The sequence below is a fragment of the Vulpes lagopus genome, chromosome 8 (genome assembly GCF_018345385.1).
Source record: "Vulpes lagopus strain Blue_001 chromosome 8, ASM1834538v1, whole genome shotgun sequence".
In the NCBI taxonomy this organism is placed as follows: domain Eukaryota; kingdom Metazoa; phylum Chordata; class Mammalia; order Carnivora; family Canidae; genus Vulpes; species Vulpes lagopus.
This window is the reverse complement of record NC_054831.1, coordinates 20,170,971-20,196,652: the sequence shown is the minus strand read 5'-3', so window position 1 is coordinate 20,196,652 and position 25,682 is coordinate 20,170,971. Positions and strand designations below refer to the sequence as shown.

The 25,682-nt window shown below is 39.0% G+C and overlaps 1 protein-coding gene across 2 annotated transcripts in view; it reads right to left on the bottom strand.

Moving 5' to 3' along the window:
* PPP2R2A (protein phosphatase 2 regulatory subunit Balpha) overlaps window positions 1–23,154 on the bottom strand; it is an 85,165-nt gene extending 62,011 nt beyond the window's left edge. The window contains exons 1-2 of one of the 2 annotated variants that reach the window (XM_041765906.1): window positions 22,865–23,154; window positions 20,764–20,838 (exon numbers count right to left, since the gene is read on the bottom strand). Coding sequence is in view for 1 of the 2 variants with exons in the window: in XM_041765905.1 (XP_041621839.1) it covers window positions 20,764–20,838; window positions 22,865–22,871 (82 nt within the window). In the remaining variant the exon portion in view is untranslated. The remainder of the gene's footprint in view (window positions 1–20,763; window positions 20,839–22,864) is intronic. The other variant, XM_041765905.1, reaches the window with a different exon arrangement.
* Between the last annotated feature and the right edge of the window lie 2,528 nt (window positions 23,155–25,682).

Here is a 25,682-nt window from a genome sequence, read left to right as displayed (position 1 = left end):
CAATAAGAGCAAAGGAGCATGCAGGAAAAAAAACAAAAGGAAGACAACAATGAATGTGATGGAAAATAGATAACTTACCGAATAAAAGAGCAATGCAATAAGGAGTCAAAAGGCCATGGAAGGGGTTGCAAAGGAGAAGCAAGCCAATTCACCCAGCAGACCTTGCAAAGGGCCAGGAAAGGACAACAGTGAGGGATGGTGCTCAAAACACTGCTCCTGGTTAAAACATCTGTACAGGATGCAGGGAAACCCACTCTCAAGAAAGAACTGCTTTACTTTCTGAAGTATCTGTACCAGAGAAGACAAGAGTTGGAGCTGAGGATAATGATGAAGTACCAAACTGAAAGATTAAGTGAGAGCACACTTACTAAACAATGAGCTACTCAGTTATCTTCCTGGCTCCCATAATGCCAGAAGCCAGGCTTGAGTATAACCCCCCCATACATACTTCCCCCTGAGACAGGAGGCTGGAAGTTCCTTCTCACACTGAGACAGCGAGAGTCCCTGGCTCATCACCTTACTGGGAAGCTGCCAGCTGATTAGCTCTCTCAGTAAACACAGCATTTCCAATCTACTTCTTAGCTCCTCATTTTTTTTTTAAGTAGGCTCCATGTGGAGCCCATGGAGGGCTTGAACTCACCACCCTGAGATCAAGACCAGTTAGTGCTTCATTCTTAAATGCTACCGACAACCAAGGATTGCCACATACTATATAGTCTGCTGACACAAATAAAAAGGAAGCTTAAAAGAAAGGGAATGCCAAGACCAGAAAATTTTTTTAAAAAATTAATCTGCTCAAAAAGAAAAGCTGCTGAAAAAGGAACAGAAGAGTTCTTAAAAACATAACTGGAAATGTAAAAATCAGTAAAGGAGTTGGCAACAAAACTGAATTATTCTCCTAGAACATAAAACATGTAGAGGAGAAGAAAAAAAAACAAAACAAAACTGGAAGATCTGTGCAAAAAGCCCAAAATCCATATAATAGGAGTTCCAGAAAGAACATAAACAGAGAAGAAACTGGAAGAAATGAATCCACAAGTTGAAAGGGCCCAATCAAGACTAACCTGTAGAAGGCACATTCCAAATAGAAGAGTAAACAGAGTGACATTAGGCTTCTCAGATTCAACAATGGACACCAGCAGACAAAAGAAATGCCTTCCAATTTTGAGGAAAAATGATTTCCAATAACCAGCCAAACCCTGAAGTGGCAAAGTAGAATAAAGACCTCTTTTCCAGGGTGGCAAGACCTCAAGAACTGTATCACCCATGAAATCTTTCTCATGAAACACTGATGCTGTGCACCACTAAAATGAGGGAGCAAACCAAAAACAGAAAAGATATGGGATCCAGGAATAAAGAGATCCAACACAGAAGAAGCAAAAGGAATCCCTATGATGGTTAAGTAAAAATAATAATACAGGAAAACCCAAGGACAACAGCTACCCAATGAACTTAAAAAAAAGTCAGCCCGGGCAGCCCGGGTGGCTCAGTGGTTTAGCGCCACCTTCAGCCCAGGGCCTGATCCTGGAGACCAGGGATTGGGTCCCATGTTGGGCTCCCTGCATGGAGCCTGCTTCTCCCTCTGCCTGTGGCTCTACCTCTCTCTATATGTGTCTCTCATGAATAAATAAATAAAATCTTAAAAAAAAAAAAAAAGCCACACCAAACTGAAGGATAGAGCTCAAGGCAAAAGTAAAACTGATAGAACATTTGACATACTTCAATATACCGACAGGAGATTGAGTCACCTGTCAGAAAAACCAAAGGATGATTTAGTGATAGATCCACAGAAAACAAAGCAAATCACTTTAGATTGAAATACTGTAACAGAGAACTCCAGAAAGGGTGTGTGTGCAAGTGTGTTACCTGATGCTTTTGACCATGTAGAAAATTATATTGAAAGGTGCACAAAGAAAACAGCAATGAGGGGATCCCTGGGTGGCTCAGCAGTTTAGTGCCTGCCTTGGGCCCAGGGCGTGATCCTGGAGTCCCGGGATCAAGTCCCACATCAGGCTCCCTGCAAGGAGCCTGCTTCTCCTTCTCCCTGTGTCTCTGCCTCTCTTTCTCTCTGTGTGTGTCTCTCATGAATAAATAAATAATAAAATCTTAAAAAAAAAAGACAACTGAAAAACAAGGTCATTATTAATCCTATAGAGAAAATAATGTCATAGAAGAAAGGATATAATCCTATTCAATACCTGGCAGCAGTGAACAAGTATATGGACATAATAGCATCCATTCTAATATTAGTTTCCTATGGCAACTGTAACCAATTACCACAAATTTGGTGGCTTACCAGTATACAAATTTATTCAAAGTTCTGGAAACCGGAAGTCCCCAAAATCAGTTTCACTGGATTCAACATATCAGCCAACTAACTCCTAAAGGTTCCAAGGAAGAATCTGGTTTCTTTACTTTCTTAGCTTCAGGAGGCTACCTCTACTCCTCGGCTAGTGACCCTTTCTTTCCCTGCAACACTCCAACCTCTTGCTTCTAGTATCACATATACTACTTCCTCCTTAGATCTTACCTACCCCTCTTTTCCTTGTAAGGATCCTTGTGATTACATTTAGGGCCCAGGACAATCCAAAATAATTTCCCTATGTCAAAATCCTTATTTTAATTGCACCTCTATTCCCTTGGCCATATAAAGTAGATTCACTTGTTCTGAAGATGAGGATGTCGATCTGAGGGGTAATGGAGGGTATTATTTAGCCTATCACAACCTTAAACACCAGTTCAAACAATAATGGTATAAGAGCAGTAAGAGGAGTAGAACATAATTCAATTCTTGGCTACCATTTACATCTGAGGACATCTAAAATTGATGAACAGCTATAGGAACATACTGTTTAGAAATAGGAAAATAAATACCAGAGGAAATAGCTGAAAGTCTTGGGTAGGGAACTCAAGGTGATTTACAGGTGAGGGAGACAGAAAACTGTCACTTTACTTTTCTTCATAAGCATTTTGAAATTACTTGTTGAACTATGTACATGCATGAGCTATACAAATAAAATGAAAATCAACTTAAACTAAAACTAAGATTAGGTGATTGGGGAGGGAAAGAAATCCTGACTAGAGACTGACAAGGTATCTCCAAGACTAAAAAGAAGCACATAGAAAAATCACAAAAATTAAAAAGTTAATCCTTTATACTTACTAAAAATCTGTTAAAAGATTATAAAACAACCTTAAGGAGTGAAGAGTTTACTTCCTAAATTCATCTTTTTCACAGCACTAGGAGGGCAATCTATTTTAAAAGGCAAATCACTAGCAAAAATAAACCTTTAAGTATACTATGATATCAGTCTGAGCTAAATTTGAAATACAAGCACAAATCTAATCTGACAATTAGGGGTGGCTAACTAGTAGTACACCATGATGCAAGCTGCTCTTTAAACAGTATAAAGTTCCCCAGGAGGTGTTTATTCATTTATTGAACAAATGTTAAATGATGTGAGAACAGCAACAATGAATCTATTCAGTCTGTCTATTCTTTACAGCTGAGTAAAATAATTAAGATACTACCTACCTGTTCTCCCTTCCCTTAAAAAAGGCTATAAACTGCCTTTTCCCTCAAAGCATAGAGTGTAGTAGACCAACAGAGCAGCAGTAGCAACAACATGGCCATCACCAGAGTTAGAAAAGTAAAATCAGGGCAGCCCAAGTGGCTCAGCGGTTTAGTGCCACCTTCAGCCCAGGGTGTGATCCTGGAGACCCAGGATCGATTTCCACGTCGGGCTCCCTGCATGGAGCCTGCTTCTCCTCTGCCTGTGTCTCTGCCTCTCTCTCTCTCTCTCTCTCTCTCTCATGAATAAATAAAATCTTAAAAAAAAAAAAAAAAAGGAAAAGTAAAATCACAGGCTCCGCCTCAGATCTACAAGCAGAATCATAATCTGCATTTTACAAGATTTCAGGAAAATCCATAAGCACTTAAAGCTTGGGAAGTACTGATATCCAGCTGATAGAATTCCTTTGACAAAACACAGCGCACTTCTGTGAGTAGAGATAGAAGGGTGTTCACTGGTACAATAAAATGTGCTTTCTCTTCAGATTCCTATAAAGTATTTTTATGGGCTCTACATATATTCATCAGCCTACTCAAGGTTTCAGATCATCACAGAAACAGAATACTCACTGCCTTAGAGGGGAAGAAGAACAGGACTTCTTAAAGAGCCTCTGCAGTTAAGGGTCTATACTTCTAATGGGATTTTTCTGAGATCACACTTTCAGGTGCCCCCAAACTCCATTCCTATCAGCTAGGGGAAATGAAACTAGTAGTATGAAGGATGTTATGGTTCTAGTGTATTTTGAAAGCCCCCACACTGATGCAGAGTATCCAATCACAGGAAAGAACAAAACAATGGAGGGACTTGAGAATAGGAAAATGAAACAAAAGAATTAAAGAACAAGCTTGAACTTTTTTTTTTCTAAGATTTTATTTATCTATTCACAAGAGACAGAGACAGAGAGAAAGAGGCACGCAGAGACCTAGGCAAAGGGAGAAGCAGACTCTGTGCAGAGAGCCAGATGTGGGACTTGATTCCTGAGCCAAAGGCAGATGTTCAACCACTGAGCCACCTAGGTGTCCCCAAGCTTGAACTTTTATTGTAAATTAAACTAGTAAGTCAAAGTGCCAGACCCCAGCCTAACCCAAATTCTGATGAACCAAATCTTCCTACTTCTGTCTTTGGATTCCCCAAATTCCTAACTCAACAAAGCTAAAGTGCATTCATTAATGCAACATATATTTATTCAAAGTGCCTATCACCTGCCCCAAATCTCAAAAAACTAGTTGATCTTGATTTGTGGACTCGAATAGGCATTCACTCTGTTAATTGTTAATCTGTTGATCATGCATTAAATAACTAACTGCACCAACTAAATTTTCTGAGCACTAAGTATATGCCAAAACTGAGTACTCAAGTACGTTCAATTATTTGAATAACAATGTAAGTACTATTAATTATGCCCATTTGCAGATAAGAAAACTAATAGTTCTCAAACTTTTTTTTTCTTAAGATTTTATTTATTCAAAACAAAAGATTTTATTTATTCATAGAGAGAGAGGGGCAGAGACACAGGCAGAGGGAGAAGCAGACTCTATACAGGAAGCCCGACGTGGGACTCAATCCAGGGTCTCCAGGATCGCACCCCAGGCTGCAGGTGGCGCTAAACCGCTGCGCCACCGGGGCTACCCCAGATGTTTTTTTCTTACCCTCTGCCTTCTACTGCCTGCCAAAAACGGACAAAATCACTTCATTTAGAAAGACTTTCCCATCTACTCTAGACCCAAATTATGTTTCTGAGCTTCCATGCAACTTTGTTCAGTTATGGTGATGAGAGGGGGTAGGGGGGTTTAGCTATTACAAATGAATAAGAAAAGCACCCACAAAGAATAACAAAGGACATGAACAGATTCTATATACTTAAACATGTTCAAACAAGTGAAAAAAAATTGTACTGAATGGTAATATTGTGCTAGACATTGTCAACAGACCAGGAAATGGGTAACTCCTATTCACTGCTGACATGAAAATCAACACCAACTTTCTAAGGCAATTTAGTAATACATTCTTTAAGCCACAAAAAAGGTCACATTTCTGACCAGCAACTCCACTTCTAGAAATATACCCTAAAGTAGTAAGATTCTCACAAGGATGTTCATCATAAATTTACAGTAGCAAAAGCTATTGCCCAAATTAAGTAGAAGAGCCATTTATCTTCTTAGATGTTAATTCGGGGAAAAAGCACTATAAAAAACTACACATGTGACGCTAATTTTTAAAATACATATTCACAGCAGAAAAAGAACAGATCTATGTCGAAATGTTAATAGATCTTAACTAAAAATGCTGAGATTATATATGATTACTTATGGTAGTCCTCCTTTGTTTCTGCATCTTTTAAAAAAAAAAAAAACATTTTATTTATTCATGAGACACACAGAAGAGAGAGAGAGGCAGAGGCAAAGGGAGAAGCAGACTCTCCATGCAGGGAGCCCGATGCGGGACTCAATCTCGGGTCTCCAGGATCGTGCCCTGTGCTGAAGGCAGACACTTAACCACTGAGCCACCCAGGCATCCCACTTATGGTAATTCTAAAGTCAGAAGAACCAAGGCTCAACCTCTGGCTCCCCCACTTACCACTGTGTGACCCTGATCAAGTTACTTTATCTAATTCTTGATTTCCTCATCTACAAAATGAAAATAATAAATAATACCTATCCTCAGAGGCTGGCTGTGAAGATTAAATGGTAACGCACGCAAAACACTGGTTTGGCAGTTACCTAAGTTTCTTGAGTACTTTTTAAAAAAGATTTATTAATTTTAGAGAGAGGATGTGTGCACAAACACAGGGGTGATGAGCAGAGGGACAGGATGAAGGAGTAAGAGTCTTACAGCAGACTCGGAGCTGAACCCGATATAGGGGTTGATCCCACGATCCCAAGATCACAACCTGAGCCAAAATCAAGAGTCCAACACTTAACTGACTTCACCACTCAGGCGCACAGCACTTACTTTTAAAATATGTTTACGTCTATACGGAGTTATTTTTCCTTAAATAATAAAAATCCTTAATATTAAAGAAATACCACAGACGAATTTGATGAAACTGTATTAACAGCAACCTGGGCAGTGCAAAAATCATGACATTCTGGCATTTTACACAACATTAACAAAATTTCCAAACAATCTGGTTCAGAATTAGAGATGGTGGACATCTGAACAAAAGGAGCTAAGTATTTACTGAGTAGTCAAAAAGACACAAAAGGAGAAGGGAAAAAAAAGACACAGTAGGTCTTTAGGATCTAGCCTACTTTATAATATGTAATTTAGTTATACATCATCACCTGAAAAAAAAAGACCTAGTCACTTCAAACATCACATCAGGCACAATAAGATTCAAATGGAGAAAATGCAAGGCCTAGTTTAATGAGGAAGTAAGAGACAGACTTCACGTATCAATGAACCCAAATTATTATTTTTAAAGATCTGGATACCTTAGACATTATTACTTCATTATTACACATTATTTCATAAATTTTACTTAGCTGTAGAGTCTACTAATTGTACATCTAGATGCACATCCCAAACACATACAACTTTCTCAGCAACTCTTCCAGACCTATAGAAATCACAGGACAGGAACACCTGGCTGGCTCAGCGGTTAAGCATCTGCCTTCAGCTCAGGGTGTGATCCTGAAGTTCCAGGATCAAGTCCCACATTGGGCTCCCTGCATGAAGCCTTGCTTCTCCCTCTGCCTATGTCTCTGCCTCTCTCTTTCTGTGTCTTTCATGAATAAATAAAAATATCTTTTGCCTATGTCTCTGCCTCTCTCTTTCTGTGTCTTTCATGAATAAATAAAAATATCTTTAAAAAAAAAAAAGCTAAAAAAAAAAAAGCTGAGAATCTTATTAAAAAAAAATCACAGGACAGTTAAAAGAAAATGGTAGCTACTTAGGCAATTCATTAGATCCTCTCTAAGATAAGTCCTATACATACTTTGCCTATCATGGATCTCTGGAATGTATTTCCCCACTTTCAAATAAAATGCTAAAACATGCTCTGTTAAATTAAAAACATGCAACTATGAAACACTTCTGAAACCGTATGTAAGAAATTTGTGACAGTTATCTCTAGGGACATAGAACCTGGGAGAATGGGGTTAAGAGGGAGAGACATACTTTCACTCTATACCTCTTGCACTATTTGGATTGACAATCTGTAAGTATAAGTAATCTAAAAAGTTTATTTACTATTATTCGTTTGTCAAATTCAGTGTACAATTCAGTATTTACTACATTCACAGAATTGTGCAACCATTACTATCTAATTCCAGAACATTTTCATCACATAGTTAGAGAAATGCTGTACCCACTGGCAGTCACACCCACCCTCCACTGGCCCTACCAACCACTGATCTATTTTGTTTTGATAGATTTGTCTCTTCTGGATATTTCACATAAACAGAATCATATAATATGTGGTCTTCTGTGACCAACTTCTTTTTTTTTTAAATTAATTTTTATTGGTGTTCAATTTACCAACATACAGAGAAACACCCAGTGCTCATCCCGTTGTGACCAACTTCTTCAACTCAGCATACTGCTTTCCAAGTTCATCCATGTTGCAGCATGTAACAGCACTTCACTGCTTTCTATGGCTGCATAATATTCCACTGTGCAGATACACCACCACCTTTTCTTTATTCATCATCAATTAACAGACATTTGGTCTATTTCCACTTTTTGGCTATTATAAATAATGTCGCTACAAACATTCATGTAAAAGTTCTCTGAAGTATACATTGAAGAAGAGAATTGCTGGATTATATGGTTAAATCTATATTTAACTTTTTAAGGAACTGCCAAACTGATCAAATGAAGGCTTAAAACACACAGGATAGAGGGAAGAGAGAAAAAGGCTTACAGGTTACCACATTTATCTGGAAAGATCTCCAATAATTTCATTAATAAATTCTACTCACACCATTTAAAACCACAGAAAGACAGTCATGTCTTAGAAAAACTTGAGATACGTGTGATTCTTTCACATTTAACTCCATGAACAACCAAGTATTTATACTACAGCACCATCTCAATATCAAAAAGCATGTCAACTTGGAAGAGAGAAAACAATTTATTACTCACATTCCAACATCACTTGTAAATTTTTTACATAGGATTAGCCAAGACTCTCCCAGTAATGAGGACAGGTTAATACCAGAAGTCAGAAGGTGTGATGGAAAAGGCTTACCGTAATAAAATTGACCCTCATAATATACCTAAAGTGAAGGATATATAAAGCTATGGCCTCACATTCTCCACAGCACTGGGCACTCAACATATTCTTACTGACTTGTGGATAAGTAAGGTGTCACCTTAGTTCTCTACTCTTTCCCTATGAAAACCAGAGATTTAGATTTTTAGTCAAATAGTATTTTTAAAAACTGAACCACAGAAAAGCAACGTGGAAGCCTAAAAAGCAGACAGAATATAACTCACAATCTTAGGTTAACATTGCACAACTTTGAGTTTCACTGTCCTGTCCTTGGGTACAAAATGACAATAATGTCAAAAAAGACAACCTTGATCATTCCTTATCTACAATTTCATTACAAAGAAAAACAATACAGTTACCAAATATTCTTATCACGATGAAGATTTTGCTTAATTAAAACATGTATGAAATAACATACTGGTTGTCTTCACTGTTAATATAAAGAGGCTTACAATAATGAAATGTGACTTACAAAATCCATGGGATTTTCTATTTTTAAACTAGAAATTACAAAACAAATGAGGTAAAACTTTAGCCAAAAACTTAGACTTTGTTTAACCCTATCCTGAAATAGCCTACAAAATAAAGTAATCCAGTTCTAGCTTGAAAACTGCTAATCTGGGATAAACAGATATGTAGCACAGCAGTACCAATCTGTATTATCATCTTCTATTCTGGTATTTTCATGTTCCATCCAGGGCTCTGTCCACCTCCAGTCATTTAAAGGAAGCACTTCTGCTGTTCCTTCCCACAGAAACCCCAGTTATATATAAAAAAGAGTTGAAGCAACCTAAATGTCTATCAACGCATGAATGGACAAACAAAATGTGATATGTACACACAACATAGTATCATCCAGCCTTAAAAAGGAAGAAAAACTTATCAAATGCTACAACATGGATGAACCTCAGGACATGAATAAGCCACCCACAAAAAGACAAACACTGTATGATTCCATTTGTAGGAGGTATCTAAAGTAGTCAAATTCAAAGAAACAGAAAGCAAAATGGTGGATACCAGGGGCAGAGGAGAGAATGGGGAACTGTTAAACAGGTCGAGTTTCACTTTTGCAATATGAAAAAAGTCTAGAGATAGCCTCACAACAATGTGAATACAGTTAACGCTCGAGTGTATACTTAAAAACGGTTAATATGGTAAACTTTGTTATGGGTTTTTAACAATTAAAAATGTTTTAAAATAATTTTTTTTATTTTATAAGCTAAGAAGCATTTTGCTTAAAGAATTGGTTCTGCCACTAGAAAAAAATCATTTCTCCTTTTATGTCAAGGGGGAAAAAAGAGTAGGAGCAATCCCTTCTCAACTACCAGGTCCCGTAACCATTTTTGCATGCTGCATCCCTAAAGAATTTGACAAGAATTATTTACTGCCTACAACCTTCCCAATCTATATGCCAACAAGAATGTATTCAAGATTCCTCTTATGCTACCTTAAAAACACATCTATTGCAGACCCATAGGACTCTTGTGGTAAGCTGGAAAAAATACAGGTAACACCAAGAAGGTTCTATCTCCATTTTCACACAAAAGAGACTTGACACCCTACCTACAGTGCCAGGTTCTAAAAGTTAACATTTTCCCAGATCTTTAGAAAACTTAGAAAATTTTCTCATCAATTTCTTTTATCTATACTTTGGTTTCTCTCTTAATATGGGCTACCGAAGAAGTTTAGATTTCTTCTGAATTAAGTATAAAACAAAAAACTGATTCAAAACCCAGTATATTTCTCTAATGATTTTACCTGTGGTTAAAGAGACAGAAATTTTTAATTAAAAAAAAAAAAAAAAAAGATGAGAATATACTAAAGCTGTCAAGTCCAGTATCTTAGAAAAGATTCATCCCTCTAATATCATAGCAGGAACATTAAGTACTAAGAGGACTCCTAAGAAAAAGAATACAGTCCAAAAGCTATTATTTCCATATAAGATATCCTCAACTCTTCCAAATTTCAGCAGGCATATAACCACAGGCAAAACTTTAGGTTAAAGCAGAGGTTTTTAAATAGGGTCACTGGTCCATGAACCTCCTTGAACTGGATAAAAGAAATAATTCAAAGGTTCCAGAAGAGAAAATCCCAATTGATATTGAAACATTCAAAAAGGAAATCAACGAAAAGAAACAAAAAATTACAAAAGCATAACCTCTTTTGTATAGTGGCTTATAGAAAAGCATTCCATCATGATTTGCCAAGGATTCCACATATGACTCAAGCAAAGACCTGGGTGACATTTTTTTTTTTTTAATTTTATTTATTTATGATAGGCACACAGTGAGAGAGAGAGAGAAGCAGAGACATAGGCAGAGGGAGAAGCGGGCTCCATGCACCGGGAGCCCGACGTGGGATTCGATCCCGGGTCTCCAGGATCGCGCCCTGGGCCAAAGGCAGGCGCCAAACCGCTGCGCCACCCAGGGATCCCCTGGGTGACATTTTAATTAACTACGAAGATTAACTAAATACGTTAAAAATAATTAGTTGTTTCTTTTTTAACAAACCTAACATTTAAACGCATATGGGAAACTGGTGTAGCTAGTTTTAAAAGGCATACAGTACTTTGACAAGCATTCTCTAAAGGGTAGAAAAAGAGCCAAAAAAATACTGAAAATATTAAGCAATAAAAGGCTGATACTGCATTCCTAGAATGGGAAATTCAACTGTTTTAAGAATTATGCTGTATTTTTTTTTATTTATTTATGATAGAGAGACAGAGAGAGAGAGAGAGAGAGAGAGAGAGGCAGAGTGCACAGGAGGAGGGAGAAGCAGGCTCTATGCCGGGACCCCGACGTGGGACTCGATCCCGGGACTCCAGGATCGCACCCTGGGCCAAAGGCAGGCGCTAAACCGCTGAGCCACCCAGGGATCCCCTATGCTGTACTTTAAAGTAAAATTTTGGGGTGACTGCTGGCTCAGTCAGAAGAGCACGCGACTCCTGATCTCAGGGCTGTGAGTTTGAGCCCCACAGAGTGTAGAGATTACTAAAAAATAAACAAACTTAAAGAAAACACTGTCCTCTTTCCCTTTCCTCCCTATAGTAATTAATAGAGTTGGGAAATAGAAAATTACAATGCCAATTTTATGCCTTTCTTACAAGAAAAAAAAAAACACATCAAAGTGCTACATGTTGGGCTCAAAATAAAACATAATTCCAAGGTCACCAACTCATTTCAAATAACCAGGCAGCAACCAGAAATGGCAGCACACCAGGCTCTGAGGAACTCAGTAATCCTACATAAGTGTTAATGTTAACTGGACTGAGCAGATAGTGGGAAATGCCCTAAAAAAAAACCTTTTAGATCCAAAGTATTTTGACAAATATAGTATGTAATCTCTGCAAGGGAGGTTAAGTTTAAAAATAGGTATTTTAAAATCCTAAAAGTATCCTTCCTTCACCAAAATCCCCAGATGAAAGAGCTTAAGGCACATCTAATTTGGTATCTAAAGTGAGGGAATAGGCTGAAACAACAATATCAAGTCACAGGAAATATCACTTCAGATATTCATGCACAAAAGCAGCATACTGCTCTGATCACTTATCTTGTGGTCTGTGAGACTTTTTTAAAGCATTAATACAGTGAAACCTATGACCAGACTAAACCAATGGCTGTCAGCTATTTCTAGACGGCAGTGATTTCTTTACACTTAAAATCCGAGGACCCCAAAGGCCTTACGAATTTTAAAATACTTATCAATTTAAAAATATTAATGATAAACCCTACAAATTAACAAAAAAAGATGAATGACTTTACCCTCAGCAAAAAATTAGCAAGAATGGCACTGTTTTACATTGCTGCAAATCTAATGTGTGGCTTAAATGAAAGACACCTAGATTTTGACTACTACACTCAACACACTCCACTGCATTGCATTGGTTAAATATACAAAGAAAATCCACCCTCATTCAGGTATGTGATTGAAAAGGTAGGAGTATTTTAATAGGCTTTTTAGGCAGTATGGATATTCCTTTGATACTATACCCAAACTGGACAAGTGGTAGTTTCTTAAAAGTTTGTGGAATCTGAAACCTTTGTCTGTTACATTAATATCCATTGCTGTACCTTGCACTTTTACTTATGCATTTTTTTTACCATCACAGGCATTGGATAGTTGTGAAACACCGATTCAGAGTCATCCAGATATTCATTTTTTTTTGTCATCCAGATATTCAGAGCTTCCAAACGTTGATACATTTCATTACATTTCATCAAAAATTACAGTCATTAACACTACTGATCTCATCTGAAAAATCTTTAAGTATTGAGAAGTTATCCAACTCAAGATGATCGAAACATGTTTTCCAAAATTCTCACTTTTGCTTGAAAGCTCAAATTTCATCATGGGCAACAAAGACTGTGTCCATTGAAGCAACAAATTCACTGTTCATTTGAGAAGATGTCTGCTAAATATCCAAATCTGAATAACCATCCCTTATTAGTAGTTCTTTCTAACAAAAATAATGTTCCATGAAAGGAGCAGATAGCTAGTTCAGCTTAATACCCAAATAAGCGTACGAGTGCTTTTCCTCCAAGCAACACGTATTCTGATCTGTAGCAGAGTGCTTTGGTGTACCTCATTTTGTCACACAGAATGTGTAACACACATGTACTCAAAGAGTCAAGATTTAATAAAATTAGTTTTTACTGCTTCACCAAAAACATTCATATGTAAAACTGGCATTATTAAACTGCTGGTACATGGTATAGATTACCATGACTACTGGGACCATTTGGTGCCAAAGCCTTGATTCACACTAAGACACCAGCAGCTTTACCCACATTGCTTTTGTTTTGTTTTGTTTTTTTCCCACATTGCTTTTGTATCAGTGCTGCAAATATCAACATTGTCAAAAAGGCAAATATCATATTAATATACAAATAGTTTTGACTTCATACACCTTTTGAATGAGTTAAGGAGTCACCAGACCACACTCTAAAACAGCTATTTCGATAATAGTTATGGACTCTCGCTGACTTATGTACAAGTATACACAATACAACTTTACATACAACCTCAGAAGGTTTATAAAGCCTGTACAGCCCACTTACAGCACATCCTAGCTTAAAAACTCTGTTAGAAAAATCCAGAAAATCTCCAAATTGAATTACTTCAAAGCAACTGCAATCCACTGGGCATTATAAGTAACTCTGTTATAAACAAGTCACATTCCAACAACCTCAAACACCTTCACATTAACCAAAAAAAAGTAGCAAGTTTTGAAATAAGTAAAATTACATTAGGGAGATTAAAAGGAAAATTAAATTTGAAGTATGAATCCTAGGTTCCAACACCCGCTCAAAGACACACAATTAATAAATTAAACTTCCAAGTCTGTAATATGGAAAAGCAACATCTACTTATTTCACAGAGGTTTTGCGAAGTTTAATGAAACGTATAAAAAGCACCTAACGTATAAAAAGTACCTGGCACATAGTTAAACACTCAATAAACTCTGGCTGCTATGACTACTTAAGATGACCAGGCCATCTCTTCCTCATACTGACTATACAGTGGTAATAATCAGATTCAATTATTTATTTTAAAAAAAAGTAATAATTTAGAAATTACCAAGACTTTCTGTTTACTTCTACTAAGAAAGCAACTTGTGGATCCTTGATTGCTCAATTATAATTTCCATTATCACTTCAGGGGAAAAGAGATCATAGTTGAGATTAGCTCAAATATCCATGTCCAACTATTCAATTTTCCCATTTAATGACATAAGAAACTTAAAAATATAGCTTAGTTTTCTTTCTGCAATTCAACTAAACCAGGCATATACCGATGTAATATCTTAAAAGAAAAAAGGATATTGCCTAATACTAGAGAGTCATTCACATTATTTAATGGGCAACTTTACACTAAGTGATTGTATCGCATGAGTATGAAACTTCTATCAGTAATACCAGTGTTAAGAGCAAGGAGGAGTGTCATGTGTGATACAAGAATGTTAAATGAGGCCCCTACCATGGGTCATTAGGTTTTGTTGTATTTTGAAATCTGCAAAAAACAGGGTTCTACAATTTTTTCCTACTGATCGGCCTTAGTGCCTAAATCTAATATGCATACCACTCTAAGAAACACAAAACACAGATGATATTAAATTCTTTTTATATTGTAGCATTAGACATTTAAAACCATTAAATTTAATGTGATATTCCAAAAACTGTTTTTCACAATTTTATTTATTAGGTCTTTATTCGGGGACTACTTAGACTCTACTACTGAACTCCACCCCCCCCAAAGAAAATCAGTCCATTGGTCTAAATACCACCAAAAATAAACAAGATCAAAGCATTGAAAGATGCAATACATATGGATCCAAGTTTTGTAAAAACAAGGTTTTATGTAATAAAACCATATCCTAAAATAACTTCCTATAAAAAAATTAAGGTTAAATAATGGAGATAAGGGAATACATACTTGCATTAAAATATTATAAACTTAAATTACTTAATAGTCAACAATATTGAAAATTTACATTAATTAACCATCTTGAATAACAATTGTTCCATATGTTTAACCAAAAATTACACACTTCAGATTATCCACATGTATTTGAATTTTTAATATTTCCATAACTAAAACTTAAGCAAATAATAGATTACTAAGTATTGGTACTGCAAAAAAAAAATCATTAGGAAAAATTATTTTTGTTTCACTTTAAACACTTTAAACTGATGACCTTGGTTTTCTAGTTTGCTGAATCCTGATTTTAAAAACAAAATCAGTAATGTTTCTACTACTAAATACAAAGGGCTGGAAAGGGATCAAGTGATGTATAAAAGGGCCAGCAACGGCCATGGGTTGATGATGCTGGGTGATGGAGATTCAATGCATTATTCCACACATTTTTGGTAATGTTCAAAATCTCCCATAACAAAGTGTTTTTTAAAAAACACAAATATAGGGCAGCCCAGGTGGCTCAGCGGTTTAGCGCTGCCTTCAGCCCAGGGCCTGATCCTGGAGACCAGGGACCGAGTCAAGTCCCACGTCGGGCTCCATGCATGGAGCCTGCTTCTCCCTCTGCCTGTGTCTCTGCCTCTCTCTCTCTCTCTCTCTCTCTGTCTCTCATGAATAATAAATAAGTAAAATCTTAAAAAAGACAAAAACACAAATATAAAAAAATAAAAATACAAAATGCAAATACAAAAAAAAAACTAGGCAAATTAAAAATGGGCAATGATTAGCTTTAGGACAAATGAACTGGTACGCGAACAATGTAGAGTAGTCTTGGTTCAGCAGTGAACATGTGCATGCTCCTAACAATGTAAGCACCAACTTCTAATTTAACCATACTATATGTTAAAACATTGGGGCATGGGGTTGATAAGGGGAACAGCTTAAGCTTCATCTACTAGAGAGGAAAGTCACCTGGTTATGTCTAAAATGGATGAGAAATATTAGTATCATTTCACTCACAAAAAAATAAGCACCAGGGAATACAGTTGAAAGAGTCCAATATAATCGCCTTTAGAAGGATGAGGGAGGATTAGGGAGTAGATGAAGGTAGGGATTGCCAGTTTTCACTCTAAACCCTTTTTTAATACAGTATTGATTTAAACACACGCACACTCTTTTGGGGTGAAATCTAACAAATACAGAAAATCAAAAATCAAAAGAAAAATATCCAGGGGGTGCCTGCGTGGCTCAGTTGTTGAACATCTGCCTTTGGCTCTGGTCGTGATCCCAGGGTCCTGTGATCGAGTCCTGCATCAGGCTTCCCACAGTGAGCCTGCTTATCCCTCTATGTCTCTGCCTCTCTCTGTCGCTCATGAATAAATTAAATATTAGAAAAGAAAAGAAAAGAAAAGAAAAGAAAAGAAAAGAAAAGAAAAGAAAAGAAAGAAAAGAAAAGAAAAAAAGAAAAGAAAAGAAAGAAAAAGAAAAGAAAAGAAAAGAAAAGAAAAATGTCCAGGATAATCAGTTAATCAGTACAACTGTCACCCAGTCAGGATACCATCTCCATGAGGCCCCCAGATTCCCTTCCAAGAACTCCCTTCCATCACTTAAAGGTAACCACCACATACTGGCTTTTATAGCAATTATTTTGTAGCTTTTCTTCAGAGTTTTACCTACCAGTTTAGTATGTGTCTCTAAGGCTATGGTTTAGTTTTGAATGTTTTCTGAACTATGTGTCATTGGAATTAAAGAATATGTGTAAAATATACATACCATCCCCACTTTGAGAAGAAACCCTTAGTAGCCTTTAAAAACAATTGCCCAGTTTTCTCCTTCTCCAACTCTTATTTGCCATAAGTGTTCAAAAAAATAACAGCTAAATCCTTGTAACACCCTTACTATGTGTCAGGCTTCTGCTTTATGCATATTAACTCATTTAAAAATCACAAAAACACCACCATAAGATTTTATTGTGATCTTCATTTTAGAGAGGAAAATGGCACAAAGGTGAGTTAATTTGCCCAAGATTACAAAGCTAGCAGAGGGCTGAGTAGGATTCAAACTATGTGGCCTAGCACCAGTGTCTGTAACTACGCACTGTCTCATGAGAGCAAGTTGTCAATAAAGGAAAATTTTCAATTACAGAATATAATAAAATCTTATTACCACTACCACAAAGATTAAAAGGAAAACTGCAGGACATGAGACTGAGTGATAGAGATTTTAGTACCTCCCCTTCTAGACAAGTGGCTATACCAAAGATAAACCACTTCAAGTGCCTAAAGAGATGTGTGCATAGAATAAGTATCCCAGTAAGAGCCTACATTGGCCAAAGGTCAGAGTATTTGGTAAAACATCAAAATTCTTAAATTTGCAATATACTTAATGACAAATTGAGCCTTAATTAAGTCCAGTAAACACTTCCTTCTAAATTCAGTCCCCCAAAGAGCCCATTATCTCTCACACAATTTAACTTTTTTTTTTTCCACACAATTTAACTTACCAGGAGTAATAACATTGGACTGTTTCTTTCCTAAAACTCTGAGAATTAACAAGATTAGAGTAAACGAACAACAACAGAAACCACTCGTTTGTCACCAAGATAAAAACTTCTTCCCATTACACAGCTGTATAACATCAATCCGGTTATAAAGCCTGCCAAGTGGATACATCCATGATTTTCAGAAGCATATCACAATCCTCTTTTCAATGTATCTCTTTCTCCCTTCAAAGCCTCATAATATTAACACATTCCTTCATTCAACAAATACTCAACACCTACTATGCACCAGGCATTGTTCTAAGCATAGCAGCTTGTACAGGATGTTCTGCATAGAGCACAAAGATGCATTAGTCCTGCACAGTGTAACAGCAAAGGTTTAGGATAAGTTATAAATACAAAGCCCTATGAAGAAAGATTTTTAAAATACTTCCAAAAGAGGAAGATAAATAGAAGAGTTACAGATATGACTTGAAGAATTCTGATAAAAGCAATAAACTGTGGGAGGAGTGTATGTAAGGCATTCCAAGGTGGAAACAGCAAAGACCCAAAAGTAAGACTGTACAGGATTTGAAGAACAGCATCCATTTAGCTGGATCATAAACCCTCTTAGCAGATGAACTTAGAAACAGGGGTCATACTGGTGAAACATCTCATATTCTAGGCTGAAATACTTGAATGTAATTTATAATCCTGGGGAAGCAGTGACCACTGAAGATTTCTGAGGAACATAAAAATGGGATAGCATTTAAGATTAACTTAGAAGCAGAACAGAGGACAAGAAGCAGGAAATCACTTAGGAAGTTACTGCAACGTGGATGAAAAATACTAAGAACCTGAACTAAGGTGACAGTGGGTATGGAAAGAAGACTAAAGCATTACAGAAGTAAAAATGGTATGCTGTGACAGCTACTGCATGTAGGAGGGGAAAGACAATTTGGAGCCTTTAATGGGAAAGAAGCTGCAATGCATCATCAACAGAAAACAGGCAAGCTAAACTGAAGATTTAGCTAGATGTAACCTGTTTATAGAGTTTACAGTCTAAAACAAGAGGGGAAACATATTCATCCTATTTAAGAAAAGCAAATCTTCCCTTAGTAACAAACATAATAGACTATGACACGCAAAACTACAGTATGCAAAAAAAAAAATTAGAAGTAAAATTTGAAAATTAGGTGTTTAATACTACAGCAGCACAAACAGAAGTACTAGAGTTAAGTCATGTTTTTACTAAAATATACATACCAAACCTCAGCATGTTAAGACACTAGGAATGCACTATATGTTAAAGTGTTATTTAACAACCTCAAAAAAAATAAAAAGTATTTCATCAATCAGGAGCAAAATGTAGCTATAAGTATCAGCAGAAGAAAACTACAACTGATTCCATCATACATATCACAAACTATCATTTAATTCAGTTAGGTAAGTTTAAAACCATCAATTTCTTCTAATTAAATAAAATCTATGTGGTCTCTCTGCCTACTTAGTTTAGCAAGTAAACCATGAGCTCCTTCAGGGCAGGGTTTATGTCCCAGATACCAGGCAGCCCCAGTGCTCAATATTTAGGAAACTCAACAGATCTTTGATATAAAAAAATAAATGGAAATTAACCCAGGAATAGTTTCCAAGTATATAGCATTCTCATAACGAGTATTATACAACAGCACAGAATAAATGATCCAATATCTGAGTGCCTAATATTCAACAGGTAATGGAATTATAAAATGAGTAACACGAGTCCTCTTTTGAACTTAAAGGATTTCTCTCAACAAGTCAACCACCACAAGCTTCACCAGAAAACCTTGATTTGCACTATTTGTGTGACCATCAGTGAGTCTCTTAACTAAGGCTTCTGATTTCTCATCTGAAAAAGATGAGGATTCAATAGAAAAGAAATGTGATACTGCTCTGTAAAGTATCACAAGCACAATGTATGCCAACTGGCTCCAAAAAGGACACATCAAGCTGATCAGACACTTCACTGAGAATGACAGGGACACAGGCAAATCCAAGCATCTGACTGGCTCAACACAAGCCATCATCCTACCATCACCTGAAGAAATCCTCAAAACAAACAGTACTGCAGACAGTAGGTCAGAAATAGGATCTTAAAAGGAGGACAATACGACCTAAAGAGAGAAGATTTGTAAACTTTCACTAGACAAATTTTTTTAAATTAAAAGGACATTTTAATTCATTTTAGTTTTGTTGGGAAATTCCTACTGTAATTCAAGACAGAATGCCATTAAAATCCAAACTTTATAAATATTTCTGAACAATGAAATGACACAACTACTTTATGGGAAATAATGCCTCCACCACCTAAGACCATCTCAAATTAAGTGCAAATCTGTAACGTTTCAAAACTTTTTAAGTTTTTGAAATACACTAATAAAACAAATTTGGCAAAGAATTAAGACTTAAGTACTTCAACTGATCAAACCCAGCTTCTAACTGCACAAGAATAAGCTCCCCAGAAGCCATGCTATATGTCTACAGCATTGTTGCTTCCTTATCCATCTAAATTAGTCCTTACACGACAATAAAATGTATCATTTGAGCCAGCATTTCTTCACAGAATGTCAACACCACACTTTGAAAGTATGCCAGTTAAACACTAAAAATCTTACCCAAAAATGAATGACAGTCATTCAAAAATGTTTCTGAGCTAAACACTGATGACGCCTATTTTAACACGATTATCTAAAACTGACGTACGAACATGAAAATGCATCACCACTTATCTGTACAGGAAATTTACAGTCAAGAAACCTTTACCATATGAACCTTAGATTTTTCTTGTGACAAGTTTTATATACATCATCATCTAGTGCTTCTTTCACTTAATAGAGATAAAAAAATGATACAAGGTATTAATAATAAGGGTATTATTAATACAAGGTATTAAAAATAGAAGACTGAATGTCTTCCAGAAAGGTGACTTTTAAAACTGTTCCTCCATTGGTGAGACAATAAACGCAGTATATTCGTAAACTAGCTACAAAGAAATCCTTCAATAATCAAGATTCTGAAGATTCCATACTCAAATTTTGCTTTCTTACCTTCTGCTACATCATCATCTACTGCTCCTTTCACCTGAGAAAAACACCACTGAATATCATTCCCTCCTCCAGCTCCTGGAAAAAGAAAACATACCAATTAAAACTGAGTTCTGTTCATGTTTACTCTCGTAAACACAGAGATGGTATCCATGGTTGGCATGATACTAATAGCCTACTACTGCCCACACATACAACCACAACCAGCCCAGAGCACTAATTTGGAAGGTTAGTCTCCAATAGTTGGTACTGCATTAAAAAAAAAAGGGGGGGGGGGGGAGAGATTCCAGGTATGAAATATTTAAAGGCCATGTGCTACCATTAACATTGTGCATGTGTTCAAAACTTCCATTTGCCCTTCCCTCAAATACAGCAAAAGCCTGACAGTCACTCAAGACCTACCAGAGAAAAGTAAATACCAAAAGTTAAGACAGTTTTCCTTTAAGTTTACAAAAACCTGCAGAAGGGTTAATAAGGTTAAACTACCATAAAACATGGAACGAAGAGAAAACTTCAGGAACATTACTGCCTGGGTGAGGAGTAATGATTCATATGAACCCAATCGCCAAAGCGCACACACAGCAAACACAACACTCACCACCCATTTCTTTGCATTTCATTACCAGCAAATCACTGGCTCCAGACAGGAAAAGAAAACGAGAAAAAAAAAAAAAATGCGGGTGTAGAGACTGTCAGAGGAAGCTTGCTCTGCCTCCCTTCACCTTATCCCTCAGAATCCAAAGGACCTTGCAAACAATTTCACTAGTTGGTGGTCATCTTGTGCAAAAACAATTTTAACTTCATTTAATCATTCAACAAGGCCAAAGAGCCAACTTATTTACAGCAAGACGTTAAGTCCAACCCAACACACCTCAACTTTTTCTTAAAGGTCTTATCATTTAAAGGTTCTTATCTAAATCTTGGGAGAAGCATGGAAAATTGATTTAGTCCCTGAATGTTTCTATTTCGCTCCCAAGCACTGGGGAGGGAGGAAATGTCCTGGTTCTATTGGGGGGAGGGGGGGGGGGGAACGACTGAATCAAGCTCTAGAATTGGTTCTCCTAAAAGAACGAAGACGTTCAGCGACATCAAAACGTATTTAAAAAAAAAAAAAAATCATCCTCAAAGCCATCACCTTTCTCTTCCTTCACCTTCCTTCCTTGCTAAATATTCCAAGCTGGTTTTTCTGTCTGTATGCATCCTTTCCCACCCACCCCCCCAACCCCCGCCCCGCACCGCACCAGGCTTTTACCTACATCTCTCTCTCCTCTTGGCTATTTATAACACTGAACTCCACAACTATTTTAACTAACTCTACGAAACCCTTTTGGGAAAAGGACATCTGCGCAAAAAAAAAAAAAAAAAAAACTAACACACACACGAAAACGCAAAGTTTAAACTACATTTTTCATGCAACTTGGGGGGTATGAGGGGGCCCTGCACTCTTTGGACACGAAGGGTGAGAAACGAAAGGGAACTAGTTCGAGACCAAAAAAAAAAAAAAAAAAAATTTAGGTTCATGGTCTCAAAAATAGACGTACCTACCCACAGTTGCAAGGGGGCAGGGGAGGGGAGGGGAGGGGGGGAATACACATAGGTCCCCATTGTATTTTAACTTGTAAAGCACTCTTCTCAGGGCAAAAATACATTAATATAAACACCCAGAAGGCTTGCAGCAGGGGAGGAAAAAAATAGGAATTAAATGAAGGAAGAGCGCTTAAAATAAGCCCCGGGGAGCGGCGGGGGGCTGGCCGGAGGAGGGGGGAGCGAGCGGAGCGGGCCCCAGAGCCGCAGGGCCGACTCGGCACTCGCCCCCCCCCGCCCCACCCACGCCTCACCCCCGGCTCGCCGGCACACACCCCACCCCCACCCGTGCCAAGCCGCCAAGCCTCCAGCCCCCGCTCCCGAGCCCTTCCGCTATCACGGCGCCCCCCCGCCCCCCCACAGCCCTCCCCACCCCCACCCCACCCCGCTGGACCAATTCCCGGAGACCCGAGGGGCGCCCCGTGGCTCTACGGGAGGCGCCGGCGGTCGCTAGGGGGTGATGGAGGGAGAAGGAAGGAAGCGGTGCCTTGTCAGTGGACGAGGGTGATTTCTCCTTTACCTGCCATGTTGCGCTGCAAATGGTGACCCTGCTGGGTTCCTCGGGGTCTCCGCTTCCTGAACTCACCCCCCTCACCTGGGGATGGGGGGGTAGAGAGGGCGGATGGCGGCGGATGGCACCTGTGGGGGGAGAGGGCGGGGGTCGGGGGAGAAGGAAGGAGGGGCGGGCAGACGAGCCAGCAGGATGGTGGATTTCACTCTGGGGCTTCCCCGCTCTCGCTCTTTCTCCGGCAGCGGCGGCGGCAGCTACGACAGCGGCGGCGGCGGCAGCGGCAGGGGTAGGCGACTCCACTTTCAAAATGGCGCCGGCTGGCCTGGCCAGTGACGTCACCGGGGGCGGGGCGGCCGGGCCGGAGGGGCGGGGCGAGGCGGGGCGGGGCGGGGCGGAGACCAGAGGGGGAGGGGCGGGGAGCGGCCGGCCGGGCTCCAGGCCCCGCCCCTTCCTCCGGGCCCGCGGGGCTTCTACGCCGCGCCCTCTGCCGCGCGGGGAGCTCGGCAGCCTCGCGGTGGCTTCTGCGGACTCCGGGGCGGGCTCCAGCCGCGCAGCTGCAGCTCCGGGGGTTCGTGCGATGCTGCGTCTCCAAGCCCGCCTGCTCCTCCTTAAACTAGTGACCCCCGTGGCCCGTGCAGCAAAGGACGAAGGGTGCACGCTCGGCGGCTCGGCCCGGGGGGGAAGTTCGCGGCCCCGAGAAGGACGCAGCTGGGCCGGCGCCGTCTGGGTGAATGAAATACTTTCTCCCGGGCCCCGGGAACTGAGGCGACAGTCCTCGGCCACTGAGAGCGGTGCAGTGTTTTCTGGACGGAAAACCGAGTTTGCTAGCAGCAGAACGTGGCCGAGAAAGTGGCCCCGGTCCGTCCTGCTGGAAGCGGCCGCCCGGCTGCCGAATGCTCCATCCTACCTCGTAGGATGGTTTCAAAGATGAAATGACTTAGGGTCCGTGATAAGAATTTGCTGCTGTTATTATTAGATTTGTGTTGAAAGCAGCTTCAGCCGGCGTGGAGAGGTATAAGGGGGAGAAAACGGGAACCCCAGTCGTGGGCCAAGAGGGGATGTGTATGTACTTCATAGAAAGATGCACCGGGGACACCTGGATGGCTCAGTGGTTGAGCATCTGCCTTTGGCTCAGGTCGTGATTCCGGAGTTCTGAGATCGAGCCCCACGTCGGGGTCCCCGCAGGGAGGGAGCCTGCTTCTCCCTCTGCCTGTGTCTCTGCCCCTCTCTCTGTGTATCTCTCATGAATGAATAAATTTAAAAATATATTAAAAAAAAAAAAAGAAAGATGCATCAATGGGGGATCCCTGGGGGGTTCAGCGGTTTAGCACCTGCCTTCAGTCCAGGGCGTGATCCTGGAGGCCCGGGATCGAGTCCCGCATCGGGCTCCCTACGTGGGGCCTGCTTCTCCCTCTGCCTGTGTCTCTGCCTCTCTCGCTCTGTGTCTCTCATGAATAAGTAAATAAAATTTTTTTTTTTTTGTAGTAAATAAAATCTTTAAAAAAAAAAAAAAAGAAAGATGCATTAATTATGCAGTCATTGAATCCTGGACACTTTACATATCTCGATCCCCACAATACTCCTCGCAGACAGATACCCACATTTTGCACATGACAAATACCTGTAAAAAAAAAATCCAGAATTTGATCTTAAGGCTGAAAGGAGTGATCAGGCATTCAGAGAGCAAGGGGAAGTTGACACCTCCTCTCCTTATCTCCACTTTCTATCTTGTTCTTGATTTCTAGAACAGTTCAATTGTAAAACAAGTTTCAAAATGTCTCCACACGGAAATAGCTGTACCATTGGATTATAATTCCTCCATTTCTTCGTTAGTATTCCTCACTTAACCAATGAACAATCCCAAAACTAAAATTCCGCCCTGTATCTGTCATCTTTCAGCTACCTGTACAGAACACTAACGCACCATGTGCTGTATTTACTTCTATTTTCGTTGGTTTCTCTGCCTATGCCTTTACCTACTCGTTTCCTTTTTACTTTTTCCTTTTTTACTTTCTGTGCCATTGTTTAATAATTCAATCCAAAAAATAAATAAATAAAATAATTCAATCCTAGACTCTCTAGTGAACCTTAACCAGAACTGAGAGAGAGAGAGGGAGGGAGGGAGGGAGCATAGACCGCTAAACTAGAAGACTGGACCCTATACACAAGTCATTTTCCCATTTTATGCTTCAGTTTTTGCTATGTGTAGGATTTGTATCTTCACACTTCCTGGAGAATGATTTGGTCTACATAAATGATTCGTTCTTCTTAGAAGCCAATAAAGCTTGCCTAGAAACTGGGATAATTATAACAGAAGTTCATATAGCACTATGTGCTGGGTGCTGTTCTAAGAACATTATATGAAATCTTGAGGGTACTACATGCCCATGGGGCAAACTGAGAAGGGTCTAATAAACAAGGAACGGTGGCTCTAAGCAGTTATTTCAGCAGGCCACGAGCTGCCTCCCTTTCTTCTGAATGGCTATTAGGAAGAGAAACCAGAATACCTAGTAGCCCAAAGACAAGGGTTACTCTTGTTGGTCTCTCCTTCCTTGTCTTATTTTCTATCTTCTATCTTCAGTACTAAGGCTCTGTCCCTACCATTTTATGGAAATGTTCTTCTGTCAAGGTTATTAATGATCTCCATGTAACCAAATCCAATGGTCAATTCTTTGGTTTTCTCTTTCTCTACTTCCAACAGCATTTGAAACCACTAACCACCCCCATGCTTTTTTGAGCCCCCCTTTTGTTTGTTATATGATGAGTATACCCTCAATCTTTCTACATACCCCTTTCAGTTTCCTTTGCTAGCTCCCCCACCTCAGAC